Source organism: Pangasianodon hypophthalmus, chromosome 2, assembly GCF_027358585.1.
Source record: "Pangasianodon hypophthalmus isolate fPanHyp1 chromosome 2, fPanHyp1.pri, whole genome shotgun sequence".
Lineage (NCBI taxonomy): Eukaryota > Metazoa > Chordata > Actinopteri > Siluriformes > Pangasiidae > Pangasianodon > Pangasianodon hypophthalmus.
This window is the reverse complement of record NC_069711.1, coordinates 4799417-4813543: the sequence shown is the minus strand read 5'-3', so window position 1 is coordinate 4813543 and position 14127 is coordinate 4799417. Positions and strand designations below refer to the sequence as shown.

The 14127-nt window shown below is 41.6% G+C and overlaps 1 protein-coding gene across 2 annotated transcripts in view; it reads left to right on the top strand.

Annotated features, from left to right (window-relative positions):
- Positions 1 to 14127, top strand: part of obsl1a (obscurin like cytoskeletal adaptor 1a) — a 126673-nt gene that overhangs the window by 90694 nt on the left and 21852 nt on the right. Inside the window, exon 24 of one of the 2 annotated variants that reach the window (XM_053229459.1) lies at positions 9907 to 10047. The exons of the other annotated variant lie outside the window; for it this stretch is intronic. Within the exon in view, the coding sequence (XP_053085434.1) occupies positions 9907 to 9992 (86 nt within the window). The 3' untranslated portion in view covers positions 9993 to 10047. Of the gene's footprint in view, positions 1 to 9906; positions 10048 to 14127 lie in introns of those variants that run through there. 2 annotated transcript variants of the gene reach the window in all.

The following is a 14127-nucleotide window of genomic DNA, read 5'->3' as shown; positions in this document are numbered from 1 at the left end:
AAGCAAGACGAACACAGCATACGCAACTTCTCCTCTTCTCTGAACTGTGTCCCCTGCATAGTTTTCATTATGCATGCATGGTGTAAATTTGGAGAAACATGCAGTCTGATCTGTATTATGTATGAGTTAATGGTTTACGGCTCAAATCAAATTGCCACACATGCAAAAGTGTCACTTTTTTTGTGGGGGCAGTTGTGGCCTAATGGATAGAGAGTCAGACTTGCAACCCAAAGGTGAACCTGAAGGTTGTGGGTTCGAGTCTCAGGTCCGGCAGGGATTGTAGGTGGGGGGGGTGAATGAGCAGTGCTACCCTCAGCACTTCCACCCTCAATACTACAACTGAGGTGAGACCCTTGAGCAAGGCACTGAACCCCCAAACTGCTCCCTGGGCACTGCAGCAAAAAAAAAAAAAAAAAAAAAAAAAAAAAAAAAGGCTGCCCACTGCTCTGGGTGTGTGTTCACTGTGCACTTGGATGGGTTAAATGCAGAGCACAAATTCCGAGTATGGGTCACCATACTTGGCCACACTTCACTTCACTTTTTGAAACGTGCGTGACTCTTCTACATGCTAACATTTAATAGGTTTAGGCTACTCTGTGGCGAGTGATATCTGGTCATTCTTATGAACGCAGGAAAGCAATTTGATAATAATATCCCTCTTTATGTATATAAAAAGTAAATTACACACACATTCACACATGAAGAGAGTAAAGCAGTTTACTAAGAAATTCAAATACTGATGTGATTTTCACTGCTGTAGACCACTGTGCTATGTTTGATTCAAATCCCTGCACATGCACAAAAGCGTCAGATGTTATGAAACCTGCCTGCCCATGGTTATAATAAACAAACACAAACCCTGCAGTATTATCATTTATCATAACATAAAAGGCATAACGTTAAAAAGGTTGTCATTCTGAATAGTATGGATTATGGTGGTCTAAGCTTCCAATATTTGATCCTTGTTGAAACCCTTCACCTTTGTTTGAATCCACACATTTTTCAAGTGATCAAAAATATTGGAACATGTGATTGTTTCTTGGTGCCCTGTTAGACTAATTGTTTAAAGAAAATATTAGCTCTGAATGTCTACTCTTGCTTTAAGCCATGGTTTTCACAAGACTGCATTTGTTGTTAAAAAGGATAAACCAAAATGAAGATCAGAGAACTGTCTATGGGAGAAAAGCAAGCAATTTTGAAGCTGAGAAAAGAGTTAAATCAATTAGAGCCATTGCACAAGCATTGGGCATAGCCAATACAACAATTTAGAATGTCCTGAGAAAGAAAGAAACCACTGGTATACTAACAAGCAGACACTGAAAAGGGTGGCCAAGGAAAACAACAGCAGTTGATGACAGAAACATTGTGAGAGCTGTAAAGAAAAAAACAAAAACAGTTACTGACATCAACAACAACCTCCACTGGGTGAAGGGGTGAAGGTATCACAATCCACCTTTCAAAGAAGACTTTGAGAACAGAAATATAGAGGCCATACCACAAGACGCGAACCACTCATCAGCACCAAGAATCAGAAGGCCAGATTGGAATTCACAAAGAAATATGGAGATGAACCACAAATGTTCTGGAAACAGGATTAACCTTTACCAAAGTGATGGAAAGGCCAAAGTGTGGAGAAAGAAAGGATTTGTTCATCCACAGTCGAGATACAGACAGGTCCATAAGTATTTGGACAGTGACACAATTTTTGTAATTTTGCCTCTGCACACCACCACAGCGGATTTGAAATGAAGCAATTAAGATGTGATTGAAGTGTAGACTTTCAGCTATAATTCAAGGGGTTTAACAAAAATAGATAAATAAATAATAAAATAAATAAAAAATAAATAAATAAAAAGTTAGTTTGTCCAATTACTTGTGAGCCTGTGAAAATGGAGGGACTATGTAAAAAAAAAAGGCTGTAATTCCTAAACAGTTAATTTGCATTAACTGTTTAGGAATTACCGCCCTTTTTATTTTTTTCATAATTTTTTTTTTCATAAATATTAGGATTATTTTTAATACTTGGATGCAAATCCTTTGCAGTCAATGACTGCCTGAAGTCTGAACGTCAACAAATGCTGAGTTTCCTCCCTTGAGATGCTTTGCTAGGCCTTTACTGCAGCCTCCTACAGTTGCTGCATGTTTGTGGGTCTTTCTGCCTTCACTTTTGTCTCAGTAAGTTACAACCATGCTCAATTGGGTTGATGTCAGGTGACTGACATTTAAGAACATTCCATTTCCATGCTTTTGGGTTGCTTTTGTGATATGGACTTGAATGTAGTGTCATGACTTGGGCTTGCTTCTGGAATGGGCTCAGTACTATAAAGTAACACATGATAGTAGCAGCAGAATAAATTCAGAAGGAAATTCACAAAGAAATGTATCCAATCTAATTGGGAGGAACTTCATTATGCAGCAAGACCCAAAACACACTGTCAACACAACAAAGGACTTCTTCAGGGGGAAAACAGAGTAAGATTTTAGACTGCCAGGATCAATCATCAGACATTAACCCAATTGAGCATGCATTTCACCTCCTGAAGAGGAGACTGAAGGGAGAAACCCCTCAAAACAAATAACAACTGACAGAAACTGCGGTACAAGCCTGGGAAAGCATCACAAAAGAAGAATGCAACAGTTTGGTGATTTCAGTGGGTCACTGGCTTGATGCTGTTATTGCAAGCAAGGGATATGTGACCAAATATTAAGTGCTATTTACTTTAAAAACTATTTGTTCCAATACTTTTGCTCAGCTAAAAATTGGCTGGTCTGCCACCAAAGGTGCCATGTTCTAAGTTGTTTAATGTAAATATCAGGAAAGTAATTCTGATCTATCTTGTCATACATACATACATACACACACATATACAGTATATGTATACATACATATATACATATATATACAGTACCGTGCAAAAGTCTTAGGCACTCTAATTTTTTTTAGTACAAACTTTATTATAGATTTTTATTTTATGACTTCTACATTATTGATTCAGTACAAAAACATTTTAGATTTCCAAACATTAGTTTTCCAGCACAAAATTAAATGTTACAGAAAAATGTTTGTATGTCAGTAAGGAAAGCAGAATATTACATGAGAGACCACTTTTCAGATAAAAAAACATAATGAAGGCTGCTGGGTTTTGCTGCAAAAATAAGAAGCAAGTGTGACAGTCAAAGTCTCCAGAAGAACTGTGGCTGGTTCTGCAAGATGCTCAGTATTACATTAAGGAAAAACTTACCAGCTAATTTCCGTATAAAACTGCACAAATTGTACCTGAGACTACTATTTTTTTTTAAAAGCAAAGGATCGTCACACCAAATATTGACTTTATTTCATTTATTACTGTTTACTGCTCTTTATAGTATTTTTTTAATGTAGGAACATTTAGTTTCATTATTTTTGAAGGCATCTTTGCTCTACAGCATTTCTTTCATGTACCTAAGACTTTTGCACAGTACTATATATATATATATATATATATATATATATATATATATATATATATATATATATATAAATAGTTAGGTCTGGAAGTATTTGGACAATGACAGAGTTTTTGTGATTTTGCCTTTATATACCACCACAATGGATTTGAAATAAAACAATCAAGATGTGATAAAAATTTGGCACTTACCATTTAGGAATTACAGCCATTTTAAGCAAAGTACTTCCATTTTCAGGGGCTCAAAGGTATTTGGACAATTGACTGACAAGAAGTTAATTGACCAGGTGCGGTCCATTCCCTCATTACTTCAAGACAAATGAAGCAGATAAAAGGTCTGGAGTTGATATCAGATATTGGATTGGCATTTGGCAGCTGTTTGACTGGAGCTACCAATATGAAGTCCAAGGAGATCTCAATGCAAGTGAAGGAAGCCATCATTAGGCTGAAAAAACAACATAAATCTATAAGAGAGAAAGCAAAAACCTTAGGTGTGGCCAAATCAACAGTTGGGTACATTCTTAAAAAGAAAGAAATCACTGGTGAGCTCAACAACATCGAAAGGCCTGGAAGACCACGGAAGACAGCTAAAGTGGATGATCGTAGAATCCTTTCCTTGGCGAAGAAAAACCCCTTCACAACATCAACAGAAGTCAAGAATACTCTGGAGAAGGTAGGTGTATCATTGTCAAAATCTACAATCAAGAGACACCTTCATGAATGTAAATACCGAGGGTTTACAACAAGGTGCAAACCACTGGGAACATTCAAGAACAGGAAAGCCAGATTAGACTTTGCCTGAAAACATCTAAAAAAGCCTCCCATGTTCTGGAATAAGATTCTTTGGACTGATGAAACCAAGATTAACTTTTACCAGAATGATGGAAAGAGAAAAGTATGGAGAAAGAAAAGAACAGCTTATGATCCAAAGTATACCACATCATGTGTCAAACATTGTGAACGCAGTGTTCTGGCATGGGCATGTATGGCTGCCAATGGAAGGGGCTCACTGGTGTTTACTGATGATGTGACTGCTGACAGAAGTAGCAAGATGAATTCTGAGGTGTATAGGGCTATACTCTCTGCTCACATTCAGCTAAATGCTACAAAACTGATAGGACGCCGCTTCACAGTGCAGGTGGATAATGACCCTAAACATACTGCGAAAGCAACTCAAGACTTTTTGAAGGCAAAGAAATGGAATATTCTTCAATGGCCAAGTCAGTCACCTGATCTCAACCCAATAGAGCAAGCTTTTCACTTACTGAAGACAAGACTGAAGGCAGAAAGACCCACAAACAAGCAGCAACTGAAGGTGGCTGCAGTGAAGGCCTGGCAAAGCATCTCCAGGGAGGAAACTCAGAATCTGAGTTTTGAGAACATGGGCACCAGACTTCAGGCAGTCATTGACTGCAAAGGATTTTCATTCAAGTATTTAAAGTTATGGTTATATTTACAATTATGTCACTTTGTCCAAATACCTTTGAGCCCCTTAAAATGGAGGTACTTTGTTGAAAATGGCTCTAATTCCTAAATGGTATATGCCATATTTTTGTGGAACCTCTTAAAATAAAGTTGAAAGTCTACACTTCGATTACATCTTGATTGTTTTATTTCAAATCCATTGTGGTGGTGTGTAAAGGCAAAATCACATCAGAGGTGTTTTGTAGTCTCTATCAATAAATACATCCTGATACTGGTTCACTAGGTCATGGATTAAGAATACCATAGTAAAAAAAGCTCACAGACAACATTATTTGTTTAAGTGCTAATTTAAGTACTTTAGGAAGAGGTAGGTCTTTAGATGTTGTTTATGGGGTTAATGGGTGTGGGACAACTTCGGAAGGTTGAAAACCAGCTGTGCAGCTGCATTCTGGACTTGCCAGGAGCAGGTTGCAGTAGTGCAGTCTCAAAATGACAAGAGACTGGACAAGCACCTGAGCGGCCTGTATGGACGGAAATGGAGGAATCCTTCTGATGTTGTAAAGGAGAAATCAACATGAGCGTGTCAGATTAGCAACGTGAGAGGAAAAGGACAGTCGATTGTCCATGGTTACCCGAAGGTTGCATGCAGTAACCGAATGTGATCAGAGTTGTCCAGGGAGATCGCAAGATCCTGACATCGGGTGACTCACCTGGGATGAAGTTTCAGCTGATGAGCTGCCATCCTTCATGAGATGTCTGTCAGACATGCTGAGATCTGAGCAGAAACATGAGTGTCTGAGGGAGGGAAGGAGAGGATGAGTTGAGTGTCATCCGCACAGCAGTGACCTCACCAAGAGATCGAGTATAAGAGATATAGGAGGTATATCGAGGGAGAACAAAAGAGGACCAAGTACTGAGCCTTATGGGATGCCAGTGGAGAGTATATGGGGAGCAGATGTGGATCCCCTCCATGTCACCCAATATAACTGACCTTCCAGGTAGGAAGTAATCCATTGCCATGCTGCACCACAAATTCCAGGACTCATGAGGGTGGACAAGAGAATCTTCTGGATGACTTTGTTAAAGGCTGCCAAAAGGTCTAGGAGGATGAGGACTAATGACAGTTTGGCTGATATAGCAGCATTTAGCCTCTCAGTGATGGCCAAAAGGGCAGTCTCTGTGTAAAGTGCTGCTTTGAAGCCAGACTGGTTAGGATCTTGGAGGTTGTTCTGTGAGAGATAGAGAGACGGTTGTTTGTAGACAATGCATTCAAGTGGGTTTCTTCAGGATGGGAATAACCCTTGCTCTCATGAATTCATTTGGTAGATGACCAGATGTTATGGAGCAATTAATGATATTAGTGATGAAGATAAGGAGGTCTTGTGAGATGGTCTGGAGCATTTTGCAAGGGATTGGATTCAACGAGCAGTAGGATTGCAGGACAAGATGACTTGCAGGATCTCTTCTGTTGCTAGATTAGAAAACTGTGCCAGTGAAGGAGAAGGGGAATCCTGAGTGAGTAGTGTAGTTGGGGTAGAAATGAAGGTCTGGCAGATTTTTTTCAATCTTCCCATCATAAGAGGTGGCAAAGTCTTCAGCAGTCAGAGAGGACAGAGCAGGAGGAGCCGGTGGTTTGAGTAGTGAAGAAAAGATATTGTGGAGCTTGTGAGGATTTTGTGCAGAAGTTTCCAGCTTTCCCTTGTAGAAGGCAGTCTTAGCAGAAGTCACTTCAAATGAGAATTTGGACCGGAGAGTGCAGTAAGAGGCAAGATCTCTGTTGAGTTATGATTTCTTCCACTTTCTCTCTCCAGTTCTTAATTCTCTCTGATTGCTGCATAACACATTCAATAGCCAAGGAACAGGGCAAGAAATTGTCCTGGGTTTAGAAGACAGAGGGCAGAGGAGGTCCATGGATGAGGAGAGTGAGGAGAGGAAAGTGTCTGTGGCTATCTCCAGTAATAGGGAGGAAAAGGAAAAGGATTGAAAACACAGTACATTAAACTCCTGATCAGTAATAGTTTCATTAACAATAAGCACATAAGATGTAAGAGAGCTAATATTTAACAGTCCTAGCTTCACCTTTGAAGGTGCTTGCTGTAAATTCAGTATGATTTAATTTTATGTTAATTAGGTTACTAAAATAAACTAGCTCAGGGAACAGACACAGTCTTAATTGGTGGAACCTGAGTGACGACTAGCAGAAAGTCGGTTTAACCTGCTTGTCTACTCCCTGGCCTTGGCTCTGGATTGTCACAGATTAACTAGGCCTGTTCTGAGACTATGAGTTATTCTGCAAGAAATGAGAGCAGCACCTTCCCGTCCCACCCAGCCTTGCCCTCAAAATTACTCCAATTATCTATAAAGCCCACATTGTTTTTGGAGCACCACCTGGACATACAGCAGGTCAGTGACCATAACATGCTGTAAGCTACATTGCCACACAGCATTAGGATAGGGCCAGAGCATATTACTGCATCAGACATCGCCTTTGCTAATTTACACACCTCTACAATGTTACTCTTAGTAATCTCTGACTGATGAAGGCATACAACATTAGCTCCTATATGAAAACTGCTATGTCCAGTGCCCTGGCTCCTGGTACACCTAACTAGTGCTGCTGGTGCCCTAAAGGCCTAGCTAATTTAAATGAAATAAAGTATCCTATAACCTGAGCTCTATCAAGGTGCCTCAATGAGGAGAGCAAACCTGTTCGACATGTGAAGCATAGAGGAGTGGTGCTCCTGTGGGCAAGCCTTAGCATTAGCTTTGGCTTTGCGGTTATGCCACCGAGTTGTCACCTATTTGCCCACTGTGAGGGCTCTAGTGTTGGAGTTGCTAAGGCATCCAGATTTTCCCCTACGCACTCTCACACTCTCGCTAACCCTCTCTAGAGTCTGGATGTGCACATCTAATGCTGAAATCTTCTCTGTCAGAGAGCTAACTAATAAGCATTTATCACAAATAATGCACTCAACACACTGAACAAGCCGAATTTTTGCCATGTTGAGTGTTTAATGTACCCTAGTCAAAGATTTGTCGAGTTTATTTTAGACAGATCCGACAATGCGTCCACCTTCACCTCTCCAGCATCCACTGGATTCTTCTTTGTGGAATAGAAAGGAGGGGGACTTCATTCATGTATTAAATATTGAGGGCTCATCCAGATCACAGTCAAGTACAGATATCCCCTCCTGCTGGCCCTGTCATCCTTGGAACAGCTCCGTTCTGCTAAATTATTCACAAAACCTGACCTACACGCACTTTAAAAACTTAAAATATGATTTACTCATTTTTTTTTGGTGAAACATTTTTACACTTTAAATATTGAGTACACAGTTTTATGCTTTAAATATTGAGTAAATTTTAAAGCTGTGAAATCAGTGAAATACCTTATGAATTAAATGTAAGTAAAAATGAGTAAATGTCAGTAAAAAAAATTTAAGTAGATCTGAATAAGTACATTTAGTACCTTGACATATAAAATTGAGTAGAAATAATTAAAATCCTAAGTCATTGCAATAGTAACCCTAAGTCAAAACCACTAATAAAAATATAATTGAAAAGCTATGTAAATGTAGCAGAAAATGAGACAAAACAAATGTGCTATATTTACTAAATGTTTTAACTGAATTTAATTCACAATGGATTATCAAAATAAATGGTACATTTACCTTTTAAAAAAAAATCTACCCTTTATTCCAGGAGTACTTTACTTGAAGTCAATATATCTAATGAAACCAAATGATAAACATAAAGCAACTGTACACACCTTAACATTTTAATTGAACATTTATTTGTCAAATTTGACCAGTATAACACATGTTCTAAATTCTATAGTCAACCTGACTTACTTTGCAAAAGGCATATCTAACAATGTCCACGCTACAGAAACAGTGAGCTGAATTGAACAAACCTGTATGAATTGTTCTAAAGCTGTATGAATTATCTTCATTGGGTCACAAAAGATGTAAGTGTGATGCCCACTAATGTGTGCCCACATTGTGAATATAAATATTTGGTTTTACGTGGTTTATTTTTTTTTATACTTCTATTGTCAGTACGTACCTTGTTTTTTTTAAGATCTATTTTAGTGTACAAGAATGTTATGTAAAACAGTAAGATGTACATTCAGTTACACATTTTCGACAGTAGAGGGGGCACCAGGAGACCAGTTTGCCTATGCATTGCGTGGGATTTTCCTCATAACTGAGGAGAATTCAGCAAAGGCAAGCCACAGTTCCTGTGTCATCCATTTGTTCTCCACTTTTTCAGGTGGGTAACATGTTTAAAACTAAACAGAAGTTGCTGTAATGGGCTGGTGAATATTCAGAGACACTTTTGGCGTTAGTGTGGAGAGGAGTGACGGAGTAGTTTGTTCACGAGACCTAATAAATGCTGAAAGAGTTAGCAAATGTAGCGCGGCACCGCGCTAATGTTAGCAAGTAGCTACTTATGTGAGGCTAGTGTAAGCCACGCTTCTCCACTGTTTCGAGTTAAAGCACGATATCTGGCTCCATTTATTTAATTGTGTTTAATATGTATATGGGTTTTGTTTTAGTTTCAAAACGATGTTAAGATCTATCTAAATATAAAAATTAAGTTAAAATGTGTTAGTTAAAAGGGTTATAAGTTGAAGCCATGTAAGTATACAAGAATTGACAAGGAAAAAAAGTAATGTTATTTACAAGTTGCTGTGAAACATGCAGTCCAGGAAGTACTGAACAGTATATGATTGTAAGTGCATTTAAGGTGCAAGTGACCAGTATATTAGTCTGGAAAGTGAAATAGAGATGTAAAAATGGTATTGTAACAGAATGTGTTTATTTTTGGAATTGATGTGTTTTGTGTTTGAGGACACTCAAACATGTCTAGAGAGACAGTGAACATATGCAGTAACATGAATTCTGGATAAATGGACAATGTTAACAGTGCAGTAAATAACATGTAAATAAAAAAAAAAAATAAATAACTGAGGAGAATTCAGCAAAGGCAAGCCACAGTTCCTGTGTCATCCATTTGTTCTCCACTTTTTCAGCTGTCCACGGGCGCTGCAACCCGGTACCCGTTACAGTTTATTGGGGGCTCGTCCGGGATCATCTCCACTGCCAGGGCGGCAGATGATCCAGTGATACAGACACCTGGGGCCAAAAGTGACCAGTCAGCGGAATAACCACTCATCGAGGAGAGAGATTAGATACGGTTCCTGGGCTGTGTGATCAATCGCGAGGGAGAGGGACGCGGCCATGGCAGACAGTGAGAGGAAAAGCTTGGTGTGGACCATCAAGAAGGACCTGCTCACCCTTTCTGCAGATGAACTGTTCCAGATTGCAAAGTCGCTGGGACCTGTGTCAGGAGTGGACCAGTCTCGTTTGGCACCTGGGGATGAGGAGGCTTGTTTCGACTACATCAGCAGTTTCATGCACAGTAAGCCCTTACTACAGTCTGAGGATGCAGGCCTAGCGCACCTGTTAGAGTTGAAAGATGTAATTGATGTAACTATTCAGAGTCATGTGTCTGGCGTACAGATGTGTGTAAGAGGTGATGTTGTTTCACATGTTCCACTGCCAAACTCACAAGTTGATGACGTCACTGGTGAAGAAACTCAAGCTAATGTTAATGTAAACCCAGTTGTAACTATTGATAGTGAGACTATTGAAGTTAATGCTAATGCAAACCACCCTTTAGCAACTACAGCGATGAACACACACGACTTAGAAATACAGAAATTACTTGCTAGCTATGAGGAACTTAGTAAGAAAATCACACAGTACATGCCCACCTCCACTCTGCAGTCTGCACCCCATTCACCTGCAAAGTCGCAGCTCATATCACAGAATAGGGACATATCAAACACCAGACGTCTAAGTGAACACCCCACAACCGTGGCTCATGACAAGTTGGTCTCCTTAAGAGAGCTTTCTTACCTCCATCGCAGAGAGTTCAAGATTCAGGGTGGTCAGATTGGAGACCACGGTTCAGACATCGGCTACAACAATGTTTGCCGCCAGATTGAAGAAGGTGTAAAGGAGCAGTTTAGCGGTGCAGAAATTGTGAGGGCTGTCCTCAGGGCCATAAAACCTGGAAATTTCAAAGATATGCTAATGAACAAGGAAGACCTGACCATTGAAGAGCTCAAAGGTTTCCTTTACTCCCACCTGGGTGAGCAAAGCACCATGGAGCTTTTCCAGGAGCTCATGTGCACCAAACAGAAGGACAATGAGACGCCTCAACAATTCCTGTACAGAGCCATAGGACTTAAGCAAAAGATCTTGCTGGCTTCAAAACATGCTGGCACAGATGTGAGGTACAGTCCAAGCACAGTTCAGGATGTTTTCCTCCATACTGTACATCAAGGCCTTGGACACAAACATGATGATATCCGCAGAGAACTCAAGCCGCTACTTGCAGACACTAGTGTGACTGATGAGGCGATCCTAAAACAGATACAGAAGATAATGAGCGATGAAAGTGAAAGACAGAGGCGCTTAGGCCCAGCTACCCGTCAAAGACTCACAACTGTGCACAGTGTTCAGGCTGAGGCTAATGCTGTTCAGTCTCCTGGTGTCAAGGGGGAAAATGTGGAAAAGAAATCGGAGACAGATATGATCCAACAGTTGACAGATAAAGTTGAGAAACTTACCAGTCTTGTAGAGGTCATACAACAGTCAATACGGACACAAAAGCCAGAACAAGTCAGTCATTCGCAGAGAGGTAAGACAGATGACAGGAGAGAGAAACCATATGGGTGTAACAAGTGCATTGAACAGAACCGCCCTGTTTGTACTCACTGTTTCCGTTGTGGCGAATACGGCCATCGAGCTGTGGGCTGTCTGAAGAAAACAATGCACCAGGGAAACCGGAACCGGTCCCTGTTGGGGGACAGACAGTGACCGGATCCCTAAAGTCCCAAACTCACACCTGCCATACTGGTGAGTCTGACAAACAAAGTGTGGCAGCCGTTCACATCCAAGCACAAGACAACGTGACAGAAAACCAAAGGCAGAGACAAACAAACCCAACCTCAAGTACACCCTCTCACATCTTACCCAACAGCAAAAGTGGGCGTCTTGCCAAGCTCATTGGGAGAAAAGCTCTCACCTACTGTAACCTTAATGGTTTAGCTGTGACTGCTTTGCTAGACACCGGAGCTCAGGTGAGCATGATTGACAGAGACTGGAAAAGCACATATCTACCAGATACCGCTATTAACCCACTCAGTGAAATTTTTCATGATGGAGAGGAGCTGAAAGTCTGTGCCGTCAATGGTGACCTGATTCCATTTGATGGCTGGGTCTCCCTAACAGTTAATTTGATGGGAAATGAAAATCCTGATTTGTCAATCACTGTGCCATTTCTTGTTAGCAGTCTTGCCCTGGAGAGACCATTGTTGGGATTTAATGTGCTGGAGGAGATGATACAAGAACAGCCCGAGCAGCTGGTCCCCACACTCACCACCCTGCTTTGTAATGCCATGGTGATACCAACCGAAAAAGCAGAGCTTCTTGTGAACTTCATTCAGACCAGCAAACCCTCTGTACAGTGTGGGCGCCTACGAACTGGCAGACAAGATATTGTCATTCCAGCGGGTCGAGTGGCCTGGATAAAGTGCCAAGTCCCGCCTAGCATGGACTTGTCTGACTCAGTCTTCCTGTTTGAGCCTGATGATAATAACGTATCGCTGGCAGACCTGGATGTTGGCGACGGTCTGTTGAAGGTGCAGAATCCAAGGAAGCCGTATGTAGCTGTACCTGTTGGGAACAACACAAAACACTCAATCCCTTTACCAAGAAAGACAGCTCTTGGCAGCATTCATAGTGTTGAAAAAGTGATCCCAGCAGACCAACCCAACAAACCTAAATCCACAGTGACCATCAACAGTGCTGTTTTAACCCCTGCCAGCCCCAGCCCATCTCCATGGCAACCTAACGTTGATCTCAGTCATCTTGATGAGGAAAAAAGGGCGGTGGTCAATGAAATGCTTTGCGAAGAAGCTGGTGCCTTTGCACGAGACAGCAACGATATCGGATGCATACCAAGCCTGCAGATGTCGCTCACTCTTAGGGATGCAATACCTGTACAAAGAACTTACTCCTCGGTCCCAAAGCCACTCTTCAAAGAGGTGAAGGAGTACATACAGGAACTGTTGCTCAGAGGCTGGATAGTTAAATCCAAGTCTCCGTATACTGCTCCAGTTGTTTGCGTCAGAAAAAAAGATGGGAGCCTGCGGCTGTGCATTGATTATCGCCTCCTGAACAAGAAAACTGTTCCTGACCGACATCCACTGCCCAGGATACAGGACCTGACAGACACCCTTGGTGGCAATGCCTGGTTTAGTATATTGGACCAGGGCAAAGCCTATCACCAGGGTTTTGTTGCTGAAGACTCACGCCATTTCACCGCCTTTATCACTCCTTGGGGTCTCTATGAATGGGTCCGTATTCCATTTGGACTGTCGAATGCCCCTGCAGCATTCCAGCGGAGCATGGAAGAAATGCTAGGGCCTCTCAGAGACGAGTGCTGCATTCCATATCTTGATGATGTGCTCTGTTATGCAAAAACATTTGACGAACATGTTGAGGCACTCCGCAAAGTTCTCCAGGCTCTCCAGCGCCACGGGGTGAAACTGAGGCCGGAGAAATGCGAGCTATTTAAACAAGAAGTCAGGTACGTGGGCCGCCTTGTGTCAGCTGAGGGGGTCAAGATAGACCCCCGTGACCTGGAAGCTGTACGAACCCTGGCGAGTAAAACACCACAGACAGTTGGTGAGGTGAGGAAGCTGACTGGATTCCTGGGTTATTACCGCTCATACATTCAGGATTTTTCCCGGATTGCGAAACCGATCTATGAGCTGCTTCAAACCAAGCCAGGGAAAGCCCGGATCCCAGCACGAGGTAGAAATGCTGAAGGTCCACAGTTACCCTCCCGAGAGCCTGTTAGCTGGACTGTTGCACACCAGGAAGCCCTTGAACAACTAGTCGCTCTTTTGACAAGTCCACCTGTTTTGGCATATCCCGACTTTAACCTGCCTTTCACCCTACATACCGACGCTTCAGATCAAGGCCTAGGAGCAGTCCTATACCAGCGCCAGAATAGCAAACTGAGAGTCATCGGATATGGGTCAAGAACACTCACACCAGCCGAACGCAATTACCATCTGCACAGTGGGAAACTGGAGTTCCTTGCACTGAAATGGGCTGTGTGTGAGAAGTTCCGCGATTATTTGTACTATGCTCCACACTTTACTGTCTATACGGAC